The sequence below is a fragment of the Pelophylax lessonae genome (assembly GCF_965119305.1).
Source record: "Pelophylax lessonae genome assembly, chromosome: 2".
Taxonomy (NCBI): domain Eukaryota; kingdom Metazoa; phylum Chordata; class Amphibia; order Anura; family Ranidae; genus Pelophylax; species Pelophylax lessonae.
In genome coordinates this window covers 597,804,372-597,824,133 of record NC_138769.1, presented here as the reverse complement: position 1 = coordinate 597,824,133, position 19,762 = coordinate 597,804,372, and the positions used below count along the sequence as shown (strand labels likewise).

General features: G+C 42.8%; 1 protein-coding gene across 2 annotated transcripts in view; it reads right to left on the bottom strand.

Moving 5' to 3' along the window:
* Positions 1–19,762, bottom strand: part of CBX5 (chromobox 5) — an 82,462-nt gene that overhangs the window by 34,357 nt on the left and 28,343 nt on the right. For both annotated transcript variants that reach the window (XM_082244698.1, XM_082244697.1), the window contains one exon: positions 8,101–8,263. In XM_082244698.1, coding sequence (XP_082100824.1) covers positions 8,101–8,237 — 137 coding nt within the window. In that variant the 5' untranslated portion in view covers positions 8,238–8,263. The remainder of the gene's footprint in view (positions 1–8,100; positions 8,264–19,762) is intronic.

Below are 19,762 nucleotides of genomic sequence, written 5' to 3'. Positions count from 1 at the left end.
TTTTATGTTAAGAGCAACGCTGATTTAAATGTTTTGTTTTGCCCATCAGAGTGCCCCCTAACATAAAATGTGCCCATCAGCGTGCCCCCAAACATAAAATGTGCCCATCAGCGTGCCCCCTAAAAATTGGCAAAATAAATGGAAAAAATGCGAAACACCGCGTTCGGTATTCGGCCAAGCATTTCATTATTATTCGGCTTCGGCCAAGAATTTCATTTCGGTGCATCCCTAAAGAAAACACTTTGTTTTTAATCGTAAAAAGTTAAGGTTACACCAAATCACATAAAATACCACCCCCCCACCCCCAAATGTTTGAGATCCCCCCACCTATACGCACATACGAACGAAAACATTGACTGGGATACACGTTACATATTGCCACGCACACCGGAGAGCAATTTTTCTCTGTAACACTAAACTGATAGGGAGCTTTAAAAGTGTCACCTATGGAAAATATAGGGTACTGAAGCTTTTCGCCATTTCACAGGTGCACAAAAATTTAAGGTTTGACATGTCGGGTATCTATTTATTGAGGGAAACCTCATCTTTTATATTTTACCAAAATATTAAAGCAGAGTTCCGGGCACAGATGTCATTTTTTAATGAACATACCCCCGGGACAGTCAGGGCTAGCACATTCCACAATGGCTAGCCTCTGATCTGTCCCGGTTCGCACTTACCTTTTAGAAGAAATACTTACTTATAAAATTTCTTCCACAGCGTTTCCATCTCTCTTGTGGGCAGCTGAAGCCGGCGCGGTCCTCTTCTGCGTCTTCTTCTCCCAGAATGCGCCGCACCGGCCCCTCTCGTCACTTCCGGCCCGGCGCTGCATTCCTAAACAGCTTCTGGGCATGCCCAGAAGCTGTTTAGCAGGGAATGTGGCGTCGCCCGGAAGTGACGAGCGGGGCCGGTGCTGGCGCATTGATTCCTGGGAGCGATGACGTTTAGCTCCCAGGAATCATCGCAGCGCAGGAAGTGACGGGGTGAGCCGCGGCTCAGAGGGAGGAAGTACCCTGAGGTGAGTATTTACGATCGTCAATTACAAGGTGAGTTTTGAAAAAAAAAATAAAAAATCGAACTATCCAATTCCTTTTCAGGTTAGGCTGAACTAGCGGACGGGCACAAAAAAAAAATAGTTTTTGTGCCCGGAACTCCGCTTTAAGCAATTTATTAAATTTGTGTGCCCTAAAATTACCTTGAGTATATTTTTTTAATGAAATTTTGCATTTCCTAGATCTTTGCAGGAATATCGTGTGACATAAAAAATTGGAAATACCATTATTTTATTCTATAGGGTGTCTGCTTTTTTTTTTGCATACATGCTTGAAAAAATATTTTTATTCTGAGCTCAAACAGATCTGGCAACGAAACGGTTAAAGGGATAAAACATGGGAAAATTGCATTTATTGCAGAGATTTTCTGCATGTTTTGTTTTTAGGCCTTCACATACACTTTAATTGTGTAAGAATGTAGCCATAATGTTGTAGGGGTTTGGATTCACTGGCAGTATTTACGGCTATCACTTCCACCGCCCTGGTGACTAGTTCCATTTAGAAAAGGACATGGAAGTAAATGTTACCCATAGAAACAAATACTCATTTTTCTAGACCTCATGCCCACTGGGCACTTTAAGACCAATTTATTTTCCTGGCTTTAAATGCTCCTCAATGTTAGCATATGTGTCCATTCACATATAGGTGTTTACAGGCAAAAAAAAAAAAAAAAAACCCACAGCTAGCACGTTCAGGAGCAGCAGCGTTTTGGCAGGAAAAAAAAAAAACGCTTGACACACCTAGATGCGCGTAAGCATGTCTAAACATGCGTTAACACTAGGTACATTTAGGCTGGGTTTACAATGTTGCGATGAAGGACATTGCATGTGATTCGCATTGCACTGCTGTGCACTTCACATGCAATGTCTGTGGGATACAAATTTAGCCATACAGTTTGCATGGCTGAAATCGCATTCACTACAAAATGGTCAAGGACCTTTTTATTTTACTGGTCTGCACTGGAATCGGATCGTATGGGTTTCCAGACTCATGCTATCCAATTCCACAGTTTGCACTGCGTTCTGCGAACCGATTTGGGGGGGGTTGGGGGGGATTAACTTCATATTGACACCCGCAGCGGTTTGCAGAGAGCAGTGTGAACTGCTTGCCAGTCCGATGCAATGCAGGAAACCACACAGGAATTACTGTGGTTCCCGCATAGCGCAAGTGTGAACCCAGCCTTATCGTTTGCGTGTTAATGTGTTTCAATGACCAGAGTAAAAATATTATTATCTCCAATAAAATAGTTACATAGTTAGTGAGGCTGAAAAAAAAAAAAAAGACACCAGTCCATCTAGTTCATCCTATGATGAGTGTGTGTGATAAGTGTTTATGTCAATAGTACCTGGAATACCCCTGTATGTTGTGGTTGTTAGGGTGCCCATCTAACAGTTATTTTAAACTATCGATGCTCCTCGCCGATACCACTGCTTGTGGAAGAGAGTTCCACATCCTTACTACTCTGGCGGTATAGAACCCTTCACGCAGTTTAACCACTTTAGCCCCGGAAGAATTTGCCCCCTTTCTGACCAGGCCCTATTTTGCGATTCGGCACTGCGGTAATTTAGTAGACGATTGCGCGGTTGTGCGAAGCTGTACCAAAACAAAATTTACGTCCTTTTTTCCCCACAAATAGAGTTTTCTTTTGGTGGCATTTGCTCACCTGTGCGATTTTAATATTTTTCGCTATAAACAAAAAATGGCGACAATTTAAAAAAAATATATATATATATTTCACATTCTGCTATATGACATTCTCAAAAAAAAAATTAAAAAATCTAATTTTTTTCACACTTTAGGCCAATTTGTTTTCTGCTACATATTTGTGGTAAAAAAAAAAAAATAGAAATAATCGTATTTTGATTGGTTTGTGCAAAAGTTATCGCGTTTACTAACTACGGGAAAGATTTATGTCATTTTTATTTTTTCACTAGTAATGGCGGCGATCTGCGGGACTGGGACATTGCGGCGGACAGATCGGACCCCTAAGTGACATTTTTGACACTTTTGTGAGGACCAGTGACATTACTACAGTAATCAGTACAAAAAATATGCACGGTTACTTAAATGACACTGGCAGGGAAGGGGTTAACATTGTGGGTGATGAAGGGGTTAAATGTATGCCTAATGCTTACTGACACATGCGTGCGTGCGTGCGTGCGTGCGTGTGTGTGTGTGTGGGGGGGGGGGGGGGGGGTTCTGTGACAGGCAGAGAGATCGCAGTTTCATCTGCTGATCTCTTCCTGCCTGTCACCGAGAAAATCCGCCTGCTTGGTTTACATAAGCAGGCGGGTCTTCTCACAGTTTCCCTGACGATCGGGGGAGGCAGGCGGCAATCGCGACTCCCGCTGTGTCTAAACACAGTGAGAGCGCGCCGCCGAAACCGTTTTCCCTCCAGTGACGTAGATCTACATGGCTGGACCCAGGGGAGCCGCACTGCTACAGTAATATTACTGTGGGCAGTCAGCAAGTGGTTAAGGTTAAACCGCTTCTCTTCTAATTTTATTGAATGTCTGCGAGTCCTTTTGTATTCCCTTTCACTGAATAGTTTGTTCCCTATGCTAGGGTCACCAGTATGGTATTTGTACATTGATATCATATCCCCTCTCAAGAGTCTCTTCTCCAGAGAGAATAAGTTTAATGCTTGTAGTCTTTCCTCATAGCGGAGATCCTCCTGTCCCTTTATTAGCTTTGTTGCCCTTCTTTGGACTCTCTCCAGGTTCCAGCACATCCCTCCTAAGAACCGGTACCCAGAACTGGATGGCATACTCCAGATTCGGCTAGACCAGAGTCTTGTAGAGTGGGAGAATTATTATTTTATCTCTGGAATGAATCTCCTTTTTAATACATGCCAATATTCTGTTGACTTTGCTTGCAGCAGCTTGGCACTGGTATGCCATTGCTGAGCTTGTGGTCTACTAGGACCCCCAGGTTCTTTTCCATCTTTGATTTCCCCAAAGGCTCTCCCCATAGCGAGTAACTTGCGTTCATATTTCTGGCACCCAAATGCATTACCTTACATTTTCAACATTAAACCTCATTTGCCATGTAGATGCCCATCTCATTATTCTGTTCAGGTCATCCAGTAAGATTACCACATTCTGCGTATAAGTTATTGACCTGCTTAATTTAGTATCGTCCGCAAATACGGAGATTGAGATATTGAGATGTTTATCCCATCCTCTAGGTCGTTTATGAATAAATTAAATAGGTTTGGTCCCAGGACAGATCCTTTATAGGACCCCACTTTCCACACCAGACCATTCCGAGTACTCCCCATTTATAACCACCATCTAGACTCGTCCCTGAAGCCAGCTTTTAATCCAGGTACTCACTTTATGGTCCATACTAGAGCCCTGCGCGGGACTGTTTTATTAAACCCGCACCCGCTAAATGTATGACCAGGACCGCCCGCACCCGCAATGTTTGTGTCCACTCCCGCCCGCACCCGCAAGGTTTGTGTCCACTCCCGCCCGCACCCGCAATGTTTGTGTCCACTCTCGCTCGCAATGTTTGTACACTTTTGTACATTTATCGCAACTCCATCACGTCCCTATTAAATATTTTAGCCCGCTGGATGTGCCCTAATATGTACTGTAGCTTCTGCTACATACAGAACTTCTGTATTATTAATATTTTAGCCCGCTGGATGTGTATACAGTAAGCTTCAGCTACTTACAGAACGTCCTATGCTGTAATACTCTATGTACCGCGCTGAGCCAATCATGGCAAGTGGTATATTCTATTAATGCATACAAAGCCTGCTCGGATTGACAAAGGTTGTATAAGCCCGCCTCAGCCAATCCGAGCAGGCTTTGTATGCATTAATAGAATACACCGCTTGCCTTAATTGGCTCAGCACGGTACATAGAGTATTACAGCACAGGGATGTTCTGTAAGTTGCCGAAGGTACTGTATACACATCCAGTGGGCTAAAATATTTAATAAGGATGTTCTGTAAGTAGCTGAAGCTACAGTACCTGGCGAATAAGATGCCAAGGGTATCTTTTTTATTATAAAAAATCATCTTATACGCCGGAAAATACAGTACACCAAATCGCACCATTCCCCGCGGGTCTCCCGCAAAATTCTGTGACCGCCCACTCCCGCCCCCAGCTGAGGTAAAACCGCCCGCTCCTGTGAGATTTGCGTTGGGTCCTGCGGGAGCCCAAACCCAATACAGCCCCCTCTAGTCCATACCTACCTAGCTTAATTTGTACAGTAAACGTTTGTGGGGAACTGTATTTTTGCAAAATCCAGATACACCACATCCACAGGCTTTCCTTTATCTAAATGGCAGCTCACTTTTTCATAGAAGGTTAATAGATTGGTCTGGCAAGAGCAATTTTTCATGAATCCATGCTGATTTCTACTAATGATAAAATTTTCATTACTAAAGTCTCGTATATAGTAGGGATGCACCGATCCGATATTCGGATCGGATATCGGCGCGATATGGCAATTATAGCTGGCTCGGGGGATCGGTAACAATGACCGATCCACTGGCCGATCCGGTTTTTGCTTAGTAACGGCTCAGCCATCCCTTACTTGGTGCAGTAGTAGTATGGGATGGGAGCCGCTACTTCCTGTATAGGTCCGGCTCACAGGCGGAGTGATATCAGATGCACTCCGCCTGTGAATGGAGGAGCCGTACACATGAAGCAGCGGCTTTGCTCTGTACTGCAGGTGCTTGCTTTGTGTGTAGCTCTGGATCGGTTCCGGTATCTGCGATTTCACAACGCCAGATATCGGTATCGGGTCCAAAAAAGTCGGATCGGTGCATCCCTAGTATATAGTCCCTTATCATCCTCTACAAAATTTTACAGACTATTGATGTTAGGCTAAGCTTCCTGTAGCTCCCCGGGATATATCTCGGCCCTTTTTTAAATATTGGTACCACACTGGCTTTTTTCCAATCAGCTGGTACCACTCCGGCAGTAGACTATCCATAAAAATCAGGAACAATGGTCTGGGTATCACCTGGCTGAGTTCCTTAATCACTTCTGGACAGGAAGATTTTCCCCCTTAATGACCAGGCCATATTTTGCGATTCTGCACTGCGTTATTTTAACGGACAATTGCGCGGTCGTGTGACGCTGTACCCAAATAAAATTGATGCCATTTTTTCCCCCACAAATAGAGCTTTCTTTAGGTGGTATTTGATCACCTGTGCAATTTTAATTTTAACGTGCACCATGACAGCCGGGTCCTCCCCAGCCCCACCCAATAATCTGTCCACCAGATCTGTGATGTGCCGAATCCGAGAGCCCAGTAAACAACAAACAGGCGCTCACGGTCTTTTTATCAGATTGCCCTTTCTGCCCGTCCAATAATTGAGTCCCCTACCACCAGAACCTGTCTTTCCTTTCCCACGCTCCTGCCCTTATTGGAGAAGCTCTTCCCTGGCAGCTAGGGGTGTCGTTCTTCTCCAGCAATGCTGGTCCCTGACTCATTTCCCCAACATCATGCAATAGGGCACAATTATTGGGATGTTCAAGCCCGGGACTAGCCTCCTTGACTCTTTCCCCTCTACCCTTGCTGTCACTCAACTACTCTGGTGCCTGCACCCTTGTCTCTCCACCTCCCTCTGAGCTGGCCCATGCCGGCACCTACTGGGTACATTCCCAGCTCTCCTTCAGTATGGAGATTCTTCTCAGTGTTGCCAGTTGCTTTCCTAGATTCAGGACCTGAGCTTCCAGGGAAGCAACATGCTTAGCGATCAAGCACTTGACGGGTCTAAACATTTTTGACGCTGCTTTCCTCCTGCCAGGATTAAGGCGCTCAGGAGAGCTGGGCAAATCCAGTGTGCATGAGGCCTTATACTAGGTTATCTTTAGGGCTCATTCATGCAGGCCCTGATGTTTGTACACTAACAGAATTCAGGGTATTTCTGCTCCTGGTGTTTGTGTAAAACTGCAAACTGTCTGGTCCCATAGCTGCTTATCTGTCCCTGTAGGCATGTAACCGCTCTGATGTACGTACAGCTGCAGCATCTCTCAGCCTGAGATTGTTCTGTACAGGCTGCTGGCCAAGGCTGTGTGCAAACAGTTGGTGCAGAAATATGCTGAATTGTGAAAAGTGTACAGCCCTATGCACCTCTGTGACTGAGCCCTTAATATGGAAATTTTATTTTATCGCAATGTGTTCACTCTAATTTAAAGTAAACAACCTGTATGTTTAGTTAATTGGCCCATTAACCTGGGAATTTCATTTCTTTATAAATAACTGGTTATGGGTTACTATTGTTCTATTATTTACACCAGCCTTTATCAACCAGGGCGTCTTCAGGTTTCTTTAGGGGTGCCTGGGAAAAATGCCCAAAAATAATATACAAGTCAGCAGGTGGATTAAGTCTGCCTTTGATTTACACAAAATCAGGTTTTCATTGCTCATCATCACAACCTTCTAGCCACCAGTGTCCTAACCACCAATGACATCATATGTTGAGAAGGACAACATTGGTTGGCTACGCAGCATCCTTGTTTTCCTCACCTCTGCCCCTCAGCACTGGATTCACATTGGCTGAGTGAGAGAAATTGAGGAAGAATAACATTGTAATACCAGTGTGCAAAGGTGTATTTGCTTTGGAAGAATAAATCATCTCCAACGTTGGGCGTCTTACATGTGTGGATGTTGCTGCATTATGTAAAACAATTAGTTTTGTTTTCTACATTTTAGAATGGGGTGCCTTGAGATTAAAATTCTGCACAAAGGGTGCCTTGACTGAAAAAAAAAGGTTGAAAACACTGATTTACACAACACAGCTTAGGAGTTTGTATAGGATCAACTGCTTTGTCACGTTTTCAGTTTTGACCATCATTCCAAAATATCCAAATCTAGTGACAGGACTGGTTAAATCTACAAGAACTATAGTTTACAGGCCAATAGCATAAAAATGCATTTCAATTAAATTTCATATATCATACTATTACATTTGAAAACACGAGGTAGGTAGAAAAGGTCAGTATTACAAATCTTGTATTTAAAATTACATTAAAAAGGACTACTGCAGATACTAAATAACACTGAACTGATAAAGCTTACTTACTCAGAAAAGCCTTTCCATTTAAGTAGGTATTCCACTTGCCCTTTCACCACTCTGCGATCAAGGACCTTCTCTACCACATATTCTTCTTCCTCTGAGGAAGAGGATTCATCAGATGCCTTCTTGGTCTTTTTGCCCATCGCACTGCCTCTATTCGGCCTCACCCCTGCAAAAAATAAATCACATCAATGAAAAAGGACTGACTTTTTACATGGAAAGGTATCAAATGGTATATTACGGTTACACTTATCAGTTGCAGGAAGAAAACCATCAAAGGAAACCCTTTTACAAAACTAAAGAATAAAAGCTTTAATAGACTGTTACCTAAACTAAGAGCTGTTAATTAGCTACAAAGAGGTCTTATCTGGAAGATATGTTAACCCCTCTACTCTTCAACAAGTATTTTGCCACATGAACAAAGAACTGCCTAAATATTTGATAATATACAAAGGTTGGGAAGTTTAAGCCCCCATTCACACTGGGGCGACCTGTCAGGCGACCTGGTCGCCTTCCATAGAGAAGCTGCGGACCCGTTCTAATAGGAGCGACACAAGTCGCTCCGACTTAGAAAAAGGGTCCGGAGCTTCTTTTGGAGCGACCTGCATAGACTTCAATGTTATGAAGTCCGTGCCGGCCGCTCCGAGGTCGCGGTGCGAGCAGCGCGCCGCGACCTATGAGGTCGCCCGGCAAAGTAGCGTCGCCCCAGTGTGAACGGGGCCTTAAAGGTCTGGCAACCAAGGTTGGATTGTTTTGCGATCTTCTGATATACCCTAATATTCTGCTACCATCAATACATGTATATTAGGGTCTGTATACTAATTGCAAGGCTACAGGTTGGGTCACACCCAGGGGGGCCAACCAAGAGTGTATGCATGGTGCAGGTTTGTGTGTCACCTGTTATTAAAGCGAAGTTCCACCCTAAAATACATTTCTCAACTAGAAATACCACTAGGACAGTCAGGGCTAGTGCATTTAAGCAACCATAGCCTCTGAACTGTCCCCTGTTTAGCTTACCTGTAAGAAAAACTTACCTTGACACTTTCTTCTCCAGCGCTGCCATCTGCATTGTGGGCAGCTGAAGCCATAGCGTCCCTCTTCATGTCCTCTTCCGTGATGTCGGAGTCCCAGAATGCCCTGCTCCTCACTTCCGGGGCAAGTGTGTCATCCCGCAGCTGGTTCTGCGGGACAGAAGCTGTTCTAACAGAAGCTGTTCTAATTGTTTGTGCAGAGAATGATGCGCCTGCACCAGAAGGGACGAGTGACACCGATGCAGGCGCATTGACTCCTGGGATTGATGACGCTCATCTCCCAGGAGTCAATGCAAAGGAGGAAGTGACGTTGGGGCCGTGGCCGCAGAGGGAGGAAGTGAAAGGAAGGCAAGTTAAACTTCAGAAAAAATAAGGCAAGTGAAACAAAAAATAAAAAAAAAATCTATCCCAATTCTTTTTCAGGTTGTTTTAAGCGAACGGAAACTGCAAAGTTGTAAAATAGGGTGGAACTCCGCTTTAGGATTTAATTGTTGGCTCTGCATAGCCAATTTTTTGTTGATTTTCTAGTCAGATTACTGCATTGTTGTACAAAAAAAAAAACGCAAGTTGAAACCAACTTTAAAAAACTAAATTTGTTTTGGTGAATAGAAGTCAATTGCAAATGCCTACATAAAATGAATATATAAAATGTCCATCAGTGCCAATGTTTATGCAAGAGAAAATTTCACGAGTCTTCCTTAATTTTCAAAAACCAACTAAAGCTTAAAAATGTCTTCTTCAGTACACATTAAAAATGCAGCTCTCTTAAATGCAATTTTTTGTTAAATTAAGAATTTTTTTTAAAAAAAATGCAGCTCTCATGACACTTTTCTACCCGGGCTGCTGAGAATACTTTTTTTTTTTTTTCCTACCCGAGCTGCTGATAATACTTTTTTTTTTTTTTTTTTTAAATAAAGGATCGGATTCCCCAATCCACACATACGATGCAGAAGAGGGAATCATTCCCGCTGTGCTATTGTATTCTGACAGTGGGAAAGCAATGATCGTTCAGAAAAAACCTGAATGGCTGGTTGTACACAAGTCGATCAACAGACTGACTTGTGTGCAACCAGCCTGCCCATACATGGATTTAAATTCAGCTGGTTCAGAAGGGACCGTTTTGATCCATGTATGGCTGTCTCGTTCTGGAAGTGGGCTTTAAATGTTAATCATTTTCTTTTTGTTTTCCCGATTTTATGAAATAACTATTCTGAATGTAAAGTGTCCTTCCATGGCAGTAGGAAATCTTCTACCTACTTTTCCTATTAGTGGGTTTTATCCTAAATGGAGTTCTCCTTTAGCGGACCACACACAATCATACATGCACATATGATGCCATCACTAACAATCCTCCTGCTGTTCTGAGCTCCTCTGTGCCGCATTATGTAGACAGCTGTCTGGTGCTGAAATGATGCAGGCAAAAGTAATAATGCAGTTCCTTTATCCATGTGTAGTCATCAACAAAGATTTGTATCAGTAACCTGCCCTAGGTTTTATTTCTTAGACTATAACCTGATATATTGTACGAAAAATTCTGAGGTTTAGCAATACACATGTATACACAAAAGAAAACATCTACATAATTTTGTGCTTTATAGATTATATTTTATAAGTGAAAGAACCGATGTTGGTATAAAATATATAAGAAACGAGAAATAGATCTAAATGACCTCTTGAAATACTGAACTTTATTATTTTAATAACCCTCCTATAACCCAGCACATCTTCAAAGTTAAACCACAGCTGCAAGCTTTTGTTTCTAAAAGTATTTTTACCTTAAAGTTAAGACTCATTTCCCATTGTTCGCTATTTAACTGCACATTTCTCCGCAAAAGGGTTAAATCTGTTTTACCTCCATCTGGCTAGAAAGGAGCCTAGAAAATGGATAGGAGAAAGGGAGGCTGGCGTCCCCTCCCCCACAGACTGCGGGGGGAGGGGAGGGAGAGGAAATCAGATACAGCCTCTGTTGAGCACAGAAGAGCTACAGATAGATCTGTAGTAGTCTGGTTCTAGGTTCACATGTGTACATGAAAGTTGGCGTTTTGGTTGCTGCGGTTCTGTTGTGTCTTTTAAATCTCAGAGTGCATATAGATGTTGCAACAAGCATGATGGATACAAAACAAAAAAAAAAAAAAAAGATGCTAATTTCCATTGCCATCATCGTGCTACAGTCTATTTACTTATTGCAACGTGGTACATGCAGAATACAGGTTATTATCTTGCTAAATTTTTGGTAAATGAGCCAAAAAAAAAAATTGGAGACATTTATGAAGCTAGCATTCTGTGAATTTTGAAAATTGAGAAAATAAATAGCCAGCAAAACCAATTGGGATTGATTTAATAGCACTAGGTAAATAGTAAGTTTAAATATGAAAATGTGAAAATATACTGATCTTCATTGATTGCTATGAATGATGGACTTTGTTCACCAAATATGTTGGTGTAATTGTGCCTGCATTGGAGGTACAAGCTGGAATGGCCACAGGCTGGATGTAATCTTTAAAGCCGCTTCCAGTCTGTGACATGGCCCCGAGCCCCACTGCCAGGCTACATGCAAGAGGAGCAAACATCTCTGCATAATGCAATGAAAATGGAACAATTGAAGGCCCCGTTTAGGTGGGCTGTGTCCAGTTAAATAAGGAGATTCATGAAGAGATCCCATACTGAATCAGAGCTGAACAAACGGATTTCATTTTTGTGACATCCATGTGCCTTTTTTTTTTTTTTTTTTGCTGCATGTAAAATACCAGTGATTTCTAGTCCTATATTAGATTTACGGGAAAGGACAAACCGTTCCCATTTTTCTTTTTACCTTACCAGTCTCTGAGGTAATTGGGTGTAAAGGGATGAAAGTCCACTTACAGTATCTCACAAATGTGTAAGTACACCGCTCACATTTTTGTAAATATTTTATTATACCTTTTCATGTGACAACACTAAAGAAATGACACTTTGCTACAATGTAAACTAGTGAGTGTACAGCTTGTATAACAGTGTAAATTTGCTGTCCCCTCAAAATAACTCAACACACAGCCATTAATGTCTAAACCGCTGGCAACAAAAGTGAGCATACCTCCAAGTTAAAATGTCCAAATTGGGCCCAATTAGCCATTTTCCTTCCCCGGTGTCATGCGACTCAGTGTTACAAGGTCTCAGGTGTGAATCGGGAACAGGTGTGTTAAATCTGAGGTCATCGCTCTCGCTCTCTCATACTGGTCACTGGAAAATCAAAATAGCACCTCATGGCTAAGAACTCTCTGAGGATCTGAAAAAAGAAAAGAATTGATGCTCTATATAAAGATGGCCTAGGCTATAAGAAGATTGCCAAGACCCTGAAACTGAGCTGCAGCACGGTGGCCAAGAGCATACAGCGGTTTAACAGGACAGGTTCAACTCGGAGCAGGCCTCGCCATGGTTCGACCAAAGATGTTGTGTGCAAGTGTTCAGTGTCATATCCAGAGATTGTCTTTGGGAAATAGATGTACGAGTTCTGCCAGCACTGCTGCAGAGGTTAAAGAGGTGGGGGGTCAGCCTGTCAGTGCTCAGACCATATGCCGCACACTGCATCAAATTGGTCTGCATGGCTGTTGTCCCAAAAGGAAGCCTCTTTTAAAGATGATGCACAGGAAAGCCTGCCAACGGTTTGCTGAACACAAGCAGACTAAGGACATGGATTACTGGAACCATGTCCTGGGGTCTGATGGGACCAAGATAAACCTATATGGTTCAGATGGTGTCAATCGTATGTGGCGGCAACCAGGTAAAGAAGTACAAAGCCAAGTGTGTCTTGCCTACAGTCAAGCATGGTGGTGGGAGTGTCAAGGTCTGGGGCTGCATGAGTGCTGCCGGTACTGGGGAGCTACAGTTCATTGAGGGAACCATGAATGGCAACATGTACTGTGACATACTAAAGCAGAGCATGATCCCCTCCCTTTGGAGACTGGGCCGCAGGGCAGTATTCCAACATGATAACGACCCCAAACACACCTCCAAGACGACCACTGCCTTGTTAAGGAATCTGAGGGTAAAGGTGATGGACTGGCCAAGCATGTCTCCCGACCTAAACCCTATTGAGCATCTTCAAATAGAAAGGTGGAGGAGCGCAAGGTCTCTAACATTCACCAGCTCTGTGATTTCATCATGGAGGAGTGGAAGAGGACTCCCCAGTGGCAACCTCTGAAGCTTTGGTGAACTCCGTGCCCAAGAGTGCTGGAAAATAATGGTGGCCACACAAAATATTGACACTTGGGGCCCAATTAGGACATTTCCACTTAGGGGTGTACTCACTTTTGTTGTCAGCGGTTTAGACATTAATGGCTGTGTGTTGAGTTATTTTGAGGGGACAGCAAATTTACACTGTTCTACAAGCTGTACACTCACTACTTTACATTGTAGCAAAGTGTCATTTCTTCAGTGTTGTCACATGAAAAGATATAATAAAATACTTACAAAAATGTGAGGGGTGTACTCACTTTTGTGAGATACTGTACATCTGGACACCCACAGACTAACATGAAGCTTCTGATCAGCTCAAAATATAAAACTGACAGGTGGACCTGATAAGCCCCTTTCACAGAAGTGGCCCTAAGAAGTAGTTAGAGATTTATAGTCACACACATATCCTTTAAACATAAAAATATGTTCTTTTTTGGCACAGCATAAAAAAATCCTATTTCTAAATGTAAATGAATTCTGAAATCGGATGCACCTAGAATTAGAGGGAGAGCGCATTGTGCATGTGTCTGAACAAGGGTGAGAATTGTCATGTTATGTTTGGGAAGCACTCAACTGGCAAGGCAGATCCACCCTGTCCTGGCCTAGGCCAGGGTGGATTTTCCAGTATGGTAGTTTTATAAATAGGCTTAGCAGAAATCAGCCTACAGGTAGGTCAAGTTGGACAATGTATATTACACTACTGGGGTCTTTTGACTGCACGGTAATTTTTTTAAAGGTGAACTTTGCCTTTACCTCTGAACAGGGCAGGACTTTAAATAGTCTGTACAACAGACTTTGAGAAGAAAGGAACACTAGCACCTCTACAAAAAAACTCTGCCACATTAGAACTAATGTCCACAGAAGTTCTAGATTTTATAGATGCAGTTGGACTGTCCACAACTGAGGAGACCCTAGAGGTTATTAAACTAAAAGTTCCAACACATAATCCCAGACCATAGGTACCAGAGTGCATTGTGACTGGAACTTTGAGGTGTAAACTTGCCTGATAGGGACTTAATTGTCCTGCATTGGGACTGCACTGCACAGGGTTCCCCAGTGCTATCACACCGAACTTGGTGTGAACAAGCCCCAAGTGGTGACTTATAGTTTTCAAAGTTTATCAAATGATCTTTTATTTAAAGAATACTGATTTCATCAATTATCATCCTTTTAGTCTCTCAGTGGTGCTAAAATCCTTAAGCCTTTCAGCCACTTATCTACATGCACTCACTGCAGAGGGAGTCTACGTGTCATACCAGCTTCCTGTTGGTGACATTAGCCAACTATGCCTGCGCAATGTGTGTGGACATTGCCACTGTCACTTATAGCTTCCACCTGAAATGTATATGACATGGTGATAGCACAGAGAACTAGGAGATTGCTACCCCTCATTAAAGAGGTTGTTAACTCCCCTCTGTAAGTTGTACCTATAAGTAAGCCTATAAATAAGGTCTACCTATAGGTACTGTAAATATCTCCTAAACTTGCACCGTTTAGGAGAGATTTACTTTTCATGCAGCCGATATCGTCATCAGCGCATGTGCTCTGAAGGAACGGCCACCCGCGCCGTTCCTTCGGTGCCGTGAACACCGGCTAACGCGCGCCAGTGCAGGAGTGATGTCATCGCACCTCCGACCAGTCAGATGGCTGGAGGATGCAAACCAGGAAGCAGGACGGCTGAAAATGTCGGCCGTGTCACTGCTGAGCGGGCGACACTGCGGGGGCTTCATTCGAAGGTAAGTATTTTATAATGAGATAGTATGCAAAGCATGCCTTTGCCTTACAGGGTTTTTTTTTTTTTTTGAGTTTACAACCTATTTAAATAAAGTGCCTGAATTAGGACTTTGACTGCAGAATTGCCAGGTATTAATAATTAGAAGAGTACTGTAGATTTAAAAAGATGGAAAGCAACTTTTAAAATTACATTAACATAGGGAAGAAGTAAAGGGAAAAGTAATAGTGGGGGTTTGCTATAGGCCACCAAACCAAAGGGAGGAGGTAGAGCTGGATTTTTTATCACTGTTGGGTAAAGTGGCAAAACTGGGATCAGTCATCATGTTGGGGGACTTCAATTATCCCAACATTGACTGGGAAGAGGGGACTAGACACTCACAGAAGGCCCGTCTATTCATGGAAACCTTACAGGACAACTACATGTCACAGTTGGTGGATTCTCCTACTAGAGAAAATGCAGTGCTGGATCTATTGATCACCAATGACCCAGACCTAATCTCGGAGGTAGGAGTCCAGGAAAACCTGGGCTCTAGCGATCACAGGATGATCACATTTAGCATAAATAACAATATAACAAGGCAAGTGGGGAACATAAGGACCCTAAACTTCAGAAGGGCAAACTTTCCCAAATTGTGCTCAATGATGGAAAGGGTAAACTGGGACCAAACCCTGGGATCACTGACCACAGAGGAAAAATGGGAATGCTTTAGGAACATATTAAACAAATGCATCTCGCAGTGCATTCCTATGGGAAATAAATTTAGAAAAGACAAAGCCAAACCTGGCTGGCTAAACCGTAATGTTAAAAAAACTTATTAGGGGTAAAAAAATGGCCTTCAAGAAATATAAATCAGAGGGCACAGTATCGGCTTTCGAGCAATACAAGGAGGCAAATAAGAAAAGTAAATACAAAATCAAAATGGCTAAAATCAAATTTGAGAGACAAATAGCGGAGGATAAAAAAAAGAACCCAAAGAAATTCTTCAAATATATCAACAGCAAAAAAACTAGAGCAGAGCATATTGCACACATAATTAACAATGAGGGGAGGATGGTTACAGAGGACACTAAAAAAGCAACCGTGATGAACGCTTTTTTCTCGTCAGTCTTTACACAGGAAAAGGAGGGGTACACTGACCATGACTGTATGGTTAGTAGTAATACACAGGACTTGCCGCTATGGCTAACAGAGGGTGAAATCAGGGAAAGGCTGGATAAAATTAACACAAATAAATCACCAGACCCGGATGGCGTACATCCGAGAGTACTCAAAGAACTTAGTAAGACTATATCTAGACCACTGTTCCTGATCTTTGCTGACAGTATTATGACAGGAAATGTACCAGGGGAATGGAGGAAAGCTAACGTGATACCGATATTCAAAAAAGGGCAGAGGCATATCCTGGGAAATTATAGGCCTGTCAGTCTGACATCGATAGTATGCAAACTTCTGGAGGTGATGATAAGGGACTATATCGTAGAGTTTGCTAAAGACAACAACATCATCAGCAGTAATCAGCACGGGTTTACAAATGGGCGTTCTTGTCAAACCAATCTCTTAACATTCTACGAGGAGGTGAGCTGTGAGCTATATAGGGGGAGACCAGTTGATTTGGTGTACCTGGATTTCGCTAAGGCGCTAGATACAGTTACCCACAAGCGCTTAATTTATAAAATAAGGTCTGCAGGCATCAACCGCAAGGTTTGCTCTTGGATATGGAACTGGCTAAAAGGGCGTGTCCAAAAGGGTGGTAATAAATAGCGCATACTCAGACTGGTCTGAGGTGGTAAGCGGGGTCCCCCAAGGCTCAGTCCTGGGACCAACCCTGTTCAATTTATTCATAAACAGCATTGAGGACGGGATCAGTAGTTCTATATCAGTTTTTGCAGATGACACAAAATTGGGCAGGGCAATAACTGCACGGCATGAAGCAGATATCCTACAGAATGACCTGGACAAAATAACAGAGTGGGCAATGACATGGCAAATGAGGTTTAATGTGGAGAAGTGTAAAGTTTTGCACTCGGGGACCAAAAACATTAAAGCACAATACACTTTAGGGGGGGGGGGATGGGAACCTTTGGGGCAATCAAAAGTGGAGAAAGATCTGGGAGTGTTGGTAGAGCAAGCAATAGCATGCAGTGTCAAGCGACAGCTGCCAAAGCCAGCAGAATATTAGCATGCATAAAGAAAGGGATGGATTCCAGAGATAAAACTATAATCCTTCCACTTTATAAAAATCTGGTCCGAGCACATCTGGAGTATTCTGTACAGTTCTGGTCGCCATTCCTTAGAAGGGATGTGTTGGAGCTGGAGAGAGTCCAGAGAAGGGCAACTAAATTAATTAGGGGATTGGAGGACCTTAATTAGAGTGTCTGCAATCGCTTGATTTATTCTCCCTGGAGAAGAGACTCCTGAGAGGGGACATGATAGCAATTTATAAATATCTCAATGGTGTTCTCAGCATAGAAAAAAAGCTATTCAGTCGAAAGGATTGCATGAGGACTCTAGGGCATACAATGCGATTAGAGGAGAAACGTTTTAACCTCAGGCAATGTGGGGGGTTCTTTACTGTTAGGGTTACAAGATTGTGGAATTCTCTACCACAAGAGGTGGTTTCTGCAGGAAGTATGGTGGCTTTCAAAAGACTCAAGACGTACATCTCAAGGATCAGAACATTCAGGGGTGTGAGAGATGATTACGGCCACACACATCTACACAGGTTGAACTGGATGGACTATTGCCTTTATTCAACCTCACCTACTATGTAACTATGTAACATGTTAAACTTTATGGGAGATTTTATAATTAATGGGTTTAAATCTACATTAAAGGAAAAAAGTTTACAAAAAAAAATATTTTAATTAATAAATGCACTTTTTTTGCAGGTAGAAAAAAAAAAAAGTGCATTTTTTTTATTCTCTTAGGACCCTGCAGAGATTTGTTTAGGCTCCGGCCAATATATCAAGGGCCAATATGCACTTTCCCCAAAATATCGGAATCGGCCCCGGAGGTTACTGATATTTCGGAAAGAGCTTGTACTGGAGTGATGCCTGCAGCTAGAGGCATCACCCCGGTACTGGCGTCCATAGCCGACGGTTGGCTGTCTTTACAAGGAGCGAGAGGGGACGTTTCCCCCCTCCCGCAGCTCGCACGGGTCTCCTGTCCCACCGGGAGACCCGGGCAACCAGCCTGCATGGCCGCCAAACCCGATCAAAGCCGCATTCGGCTCTGATCAGGTCTCCATGTAAAAACCCGTAAGTTATGTCATGACATCACTTCCGGAAGTTCCGGGTACTGGCGCCAGATTTAAAAAAATTACAGCATTCAAAACAGCCAAACTTGGTGTTTTGAATTCTTTTAAGAGCAGGAGCGGTTTGGGGTCTTTTAGACTCCCAGATCCCTCCACAAGAGTACCTGTAAAGCAAAAAAAAATAATAAATAAATGTACGAAAATATCGACCGATACCGGGTTGAACTGGATGGACGGATGTCTTTTTTCGACCTCACTATGTAACCAAAATATCGGTATCGGAGATGAAAAAACTATATCGGTCGATCACTACTGCACACTGTCAGTACAGCTTTCTGCCTGTACCTCCCATATGGGCAAACAGTAACTGAAATCCAGGAAGATCAATGAACTGCAAGAGCTCTCACCTGCACCCTTGCAGTTCATTGAAATTACAATAACAAGCCGTCTACCACAGGAGAAGACGGTACTTGTAGATTATTCACAAATCTCTGCAAATGAATGGTTTAGTTGTGTTGGTAGGGCCCCACACAGGCAAGCGGTTTTTGAATTGTGACAATGAATGTGGGGAAAGGATCCTCCTGTTACAATGGGAAATCACGTTGGGATGAATAGGAATGTAATATGGAACATGTTACTAAAGGTGTACTTATCTTTCAAAGCTTGCCATCTGTGGATCGAAATTTGGCCGGTTTAGCAGGGAATTTCAATACGATGGCACAGCAGGGAGGATTCTCGTATCCACCTCGAAAATGTGGTCGGGGGAATTGGTTTAATTTCTTTCGTTCAGCTCTCTGACTGAATAAAAAAAAAAAAACTGAGCCATATATAGCTTTAGGGCAGCCATACATAGGTCAAAACCAGCCGACTTTTGATTGGTGTATGGGCAGACTGGTTGTACAGAAAAAGATTTACAGAATGCCATCTGTACAACCAGCCTGCCGGGTTGTAACGATCAGTGCTCCCCGCCATCAGAACAAAATATCAAAGTGGGAGTGATTTCCGCCCATCCACTTTGAATGTGTGGATGGAGGAATTGGGTCATTGTTTACAAATGATTACTGTATAGCTAGCTTTAGTGGCAAATTCTGGTCTGCCTACCACTGTATTTCAACAGACGGGAGGTTCCTACATTTGCACAGCAAAAGGTGTGGCCACAATTTGTAAATAAAGGCACAATGCTAACACATTTCCAAACTAGAAAAAGACTCTGAGCTGTATTCACTACCCCTGTATATTCAAAAACACAAAACAATGCGACAAATGTTACTTTCGTCCAACACCCTTTTCCGATTAAAGGCAATCCACAAAGTTGTAACCAGTTGTACAACTTTGTTCTTAAAAGACATTTTTTTTTTTTTTACTTAGGTTGCATATACGCCACTGATTTTGCGTTTCATTTTTTTTTTACCTATGTGCATTACCAGTCATTTA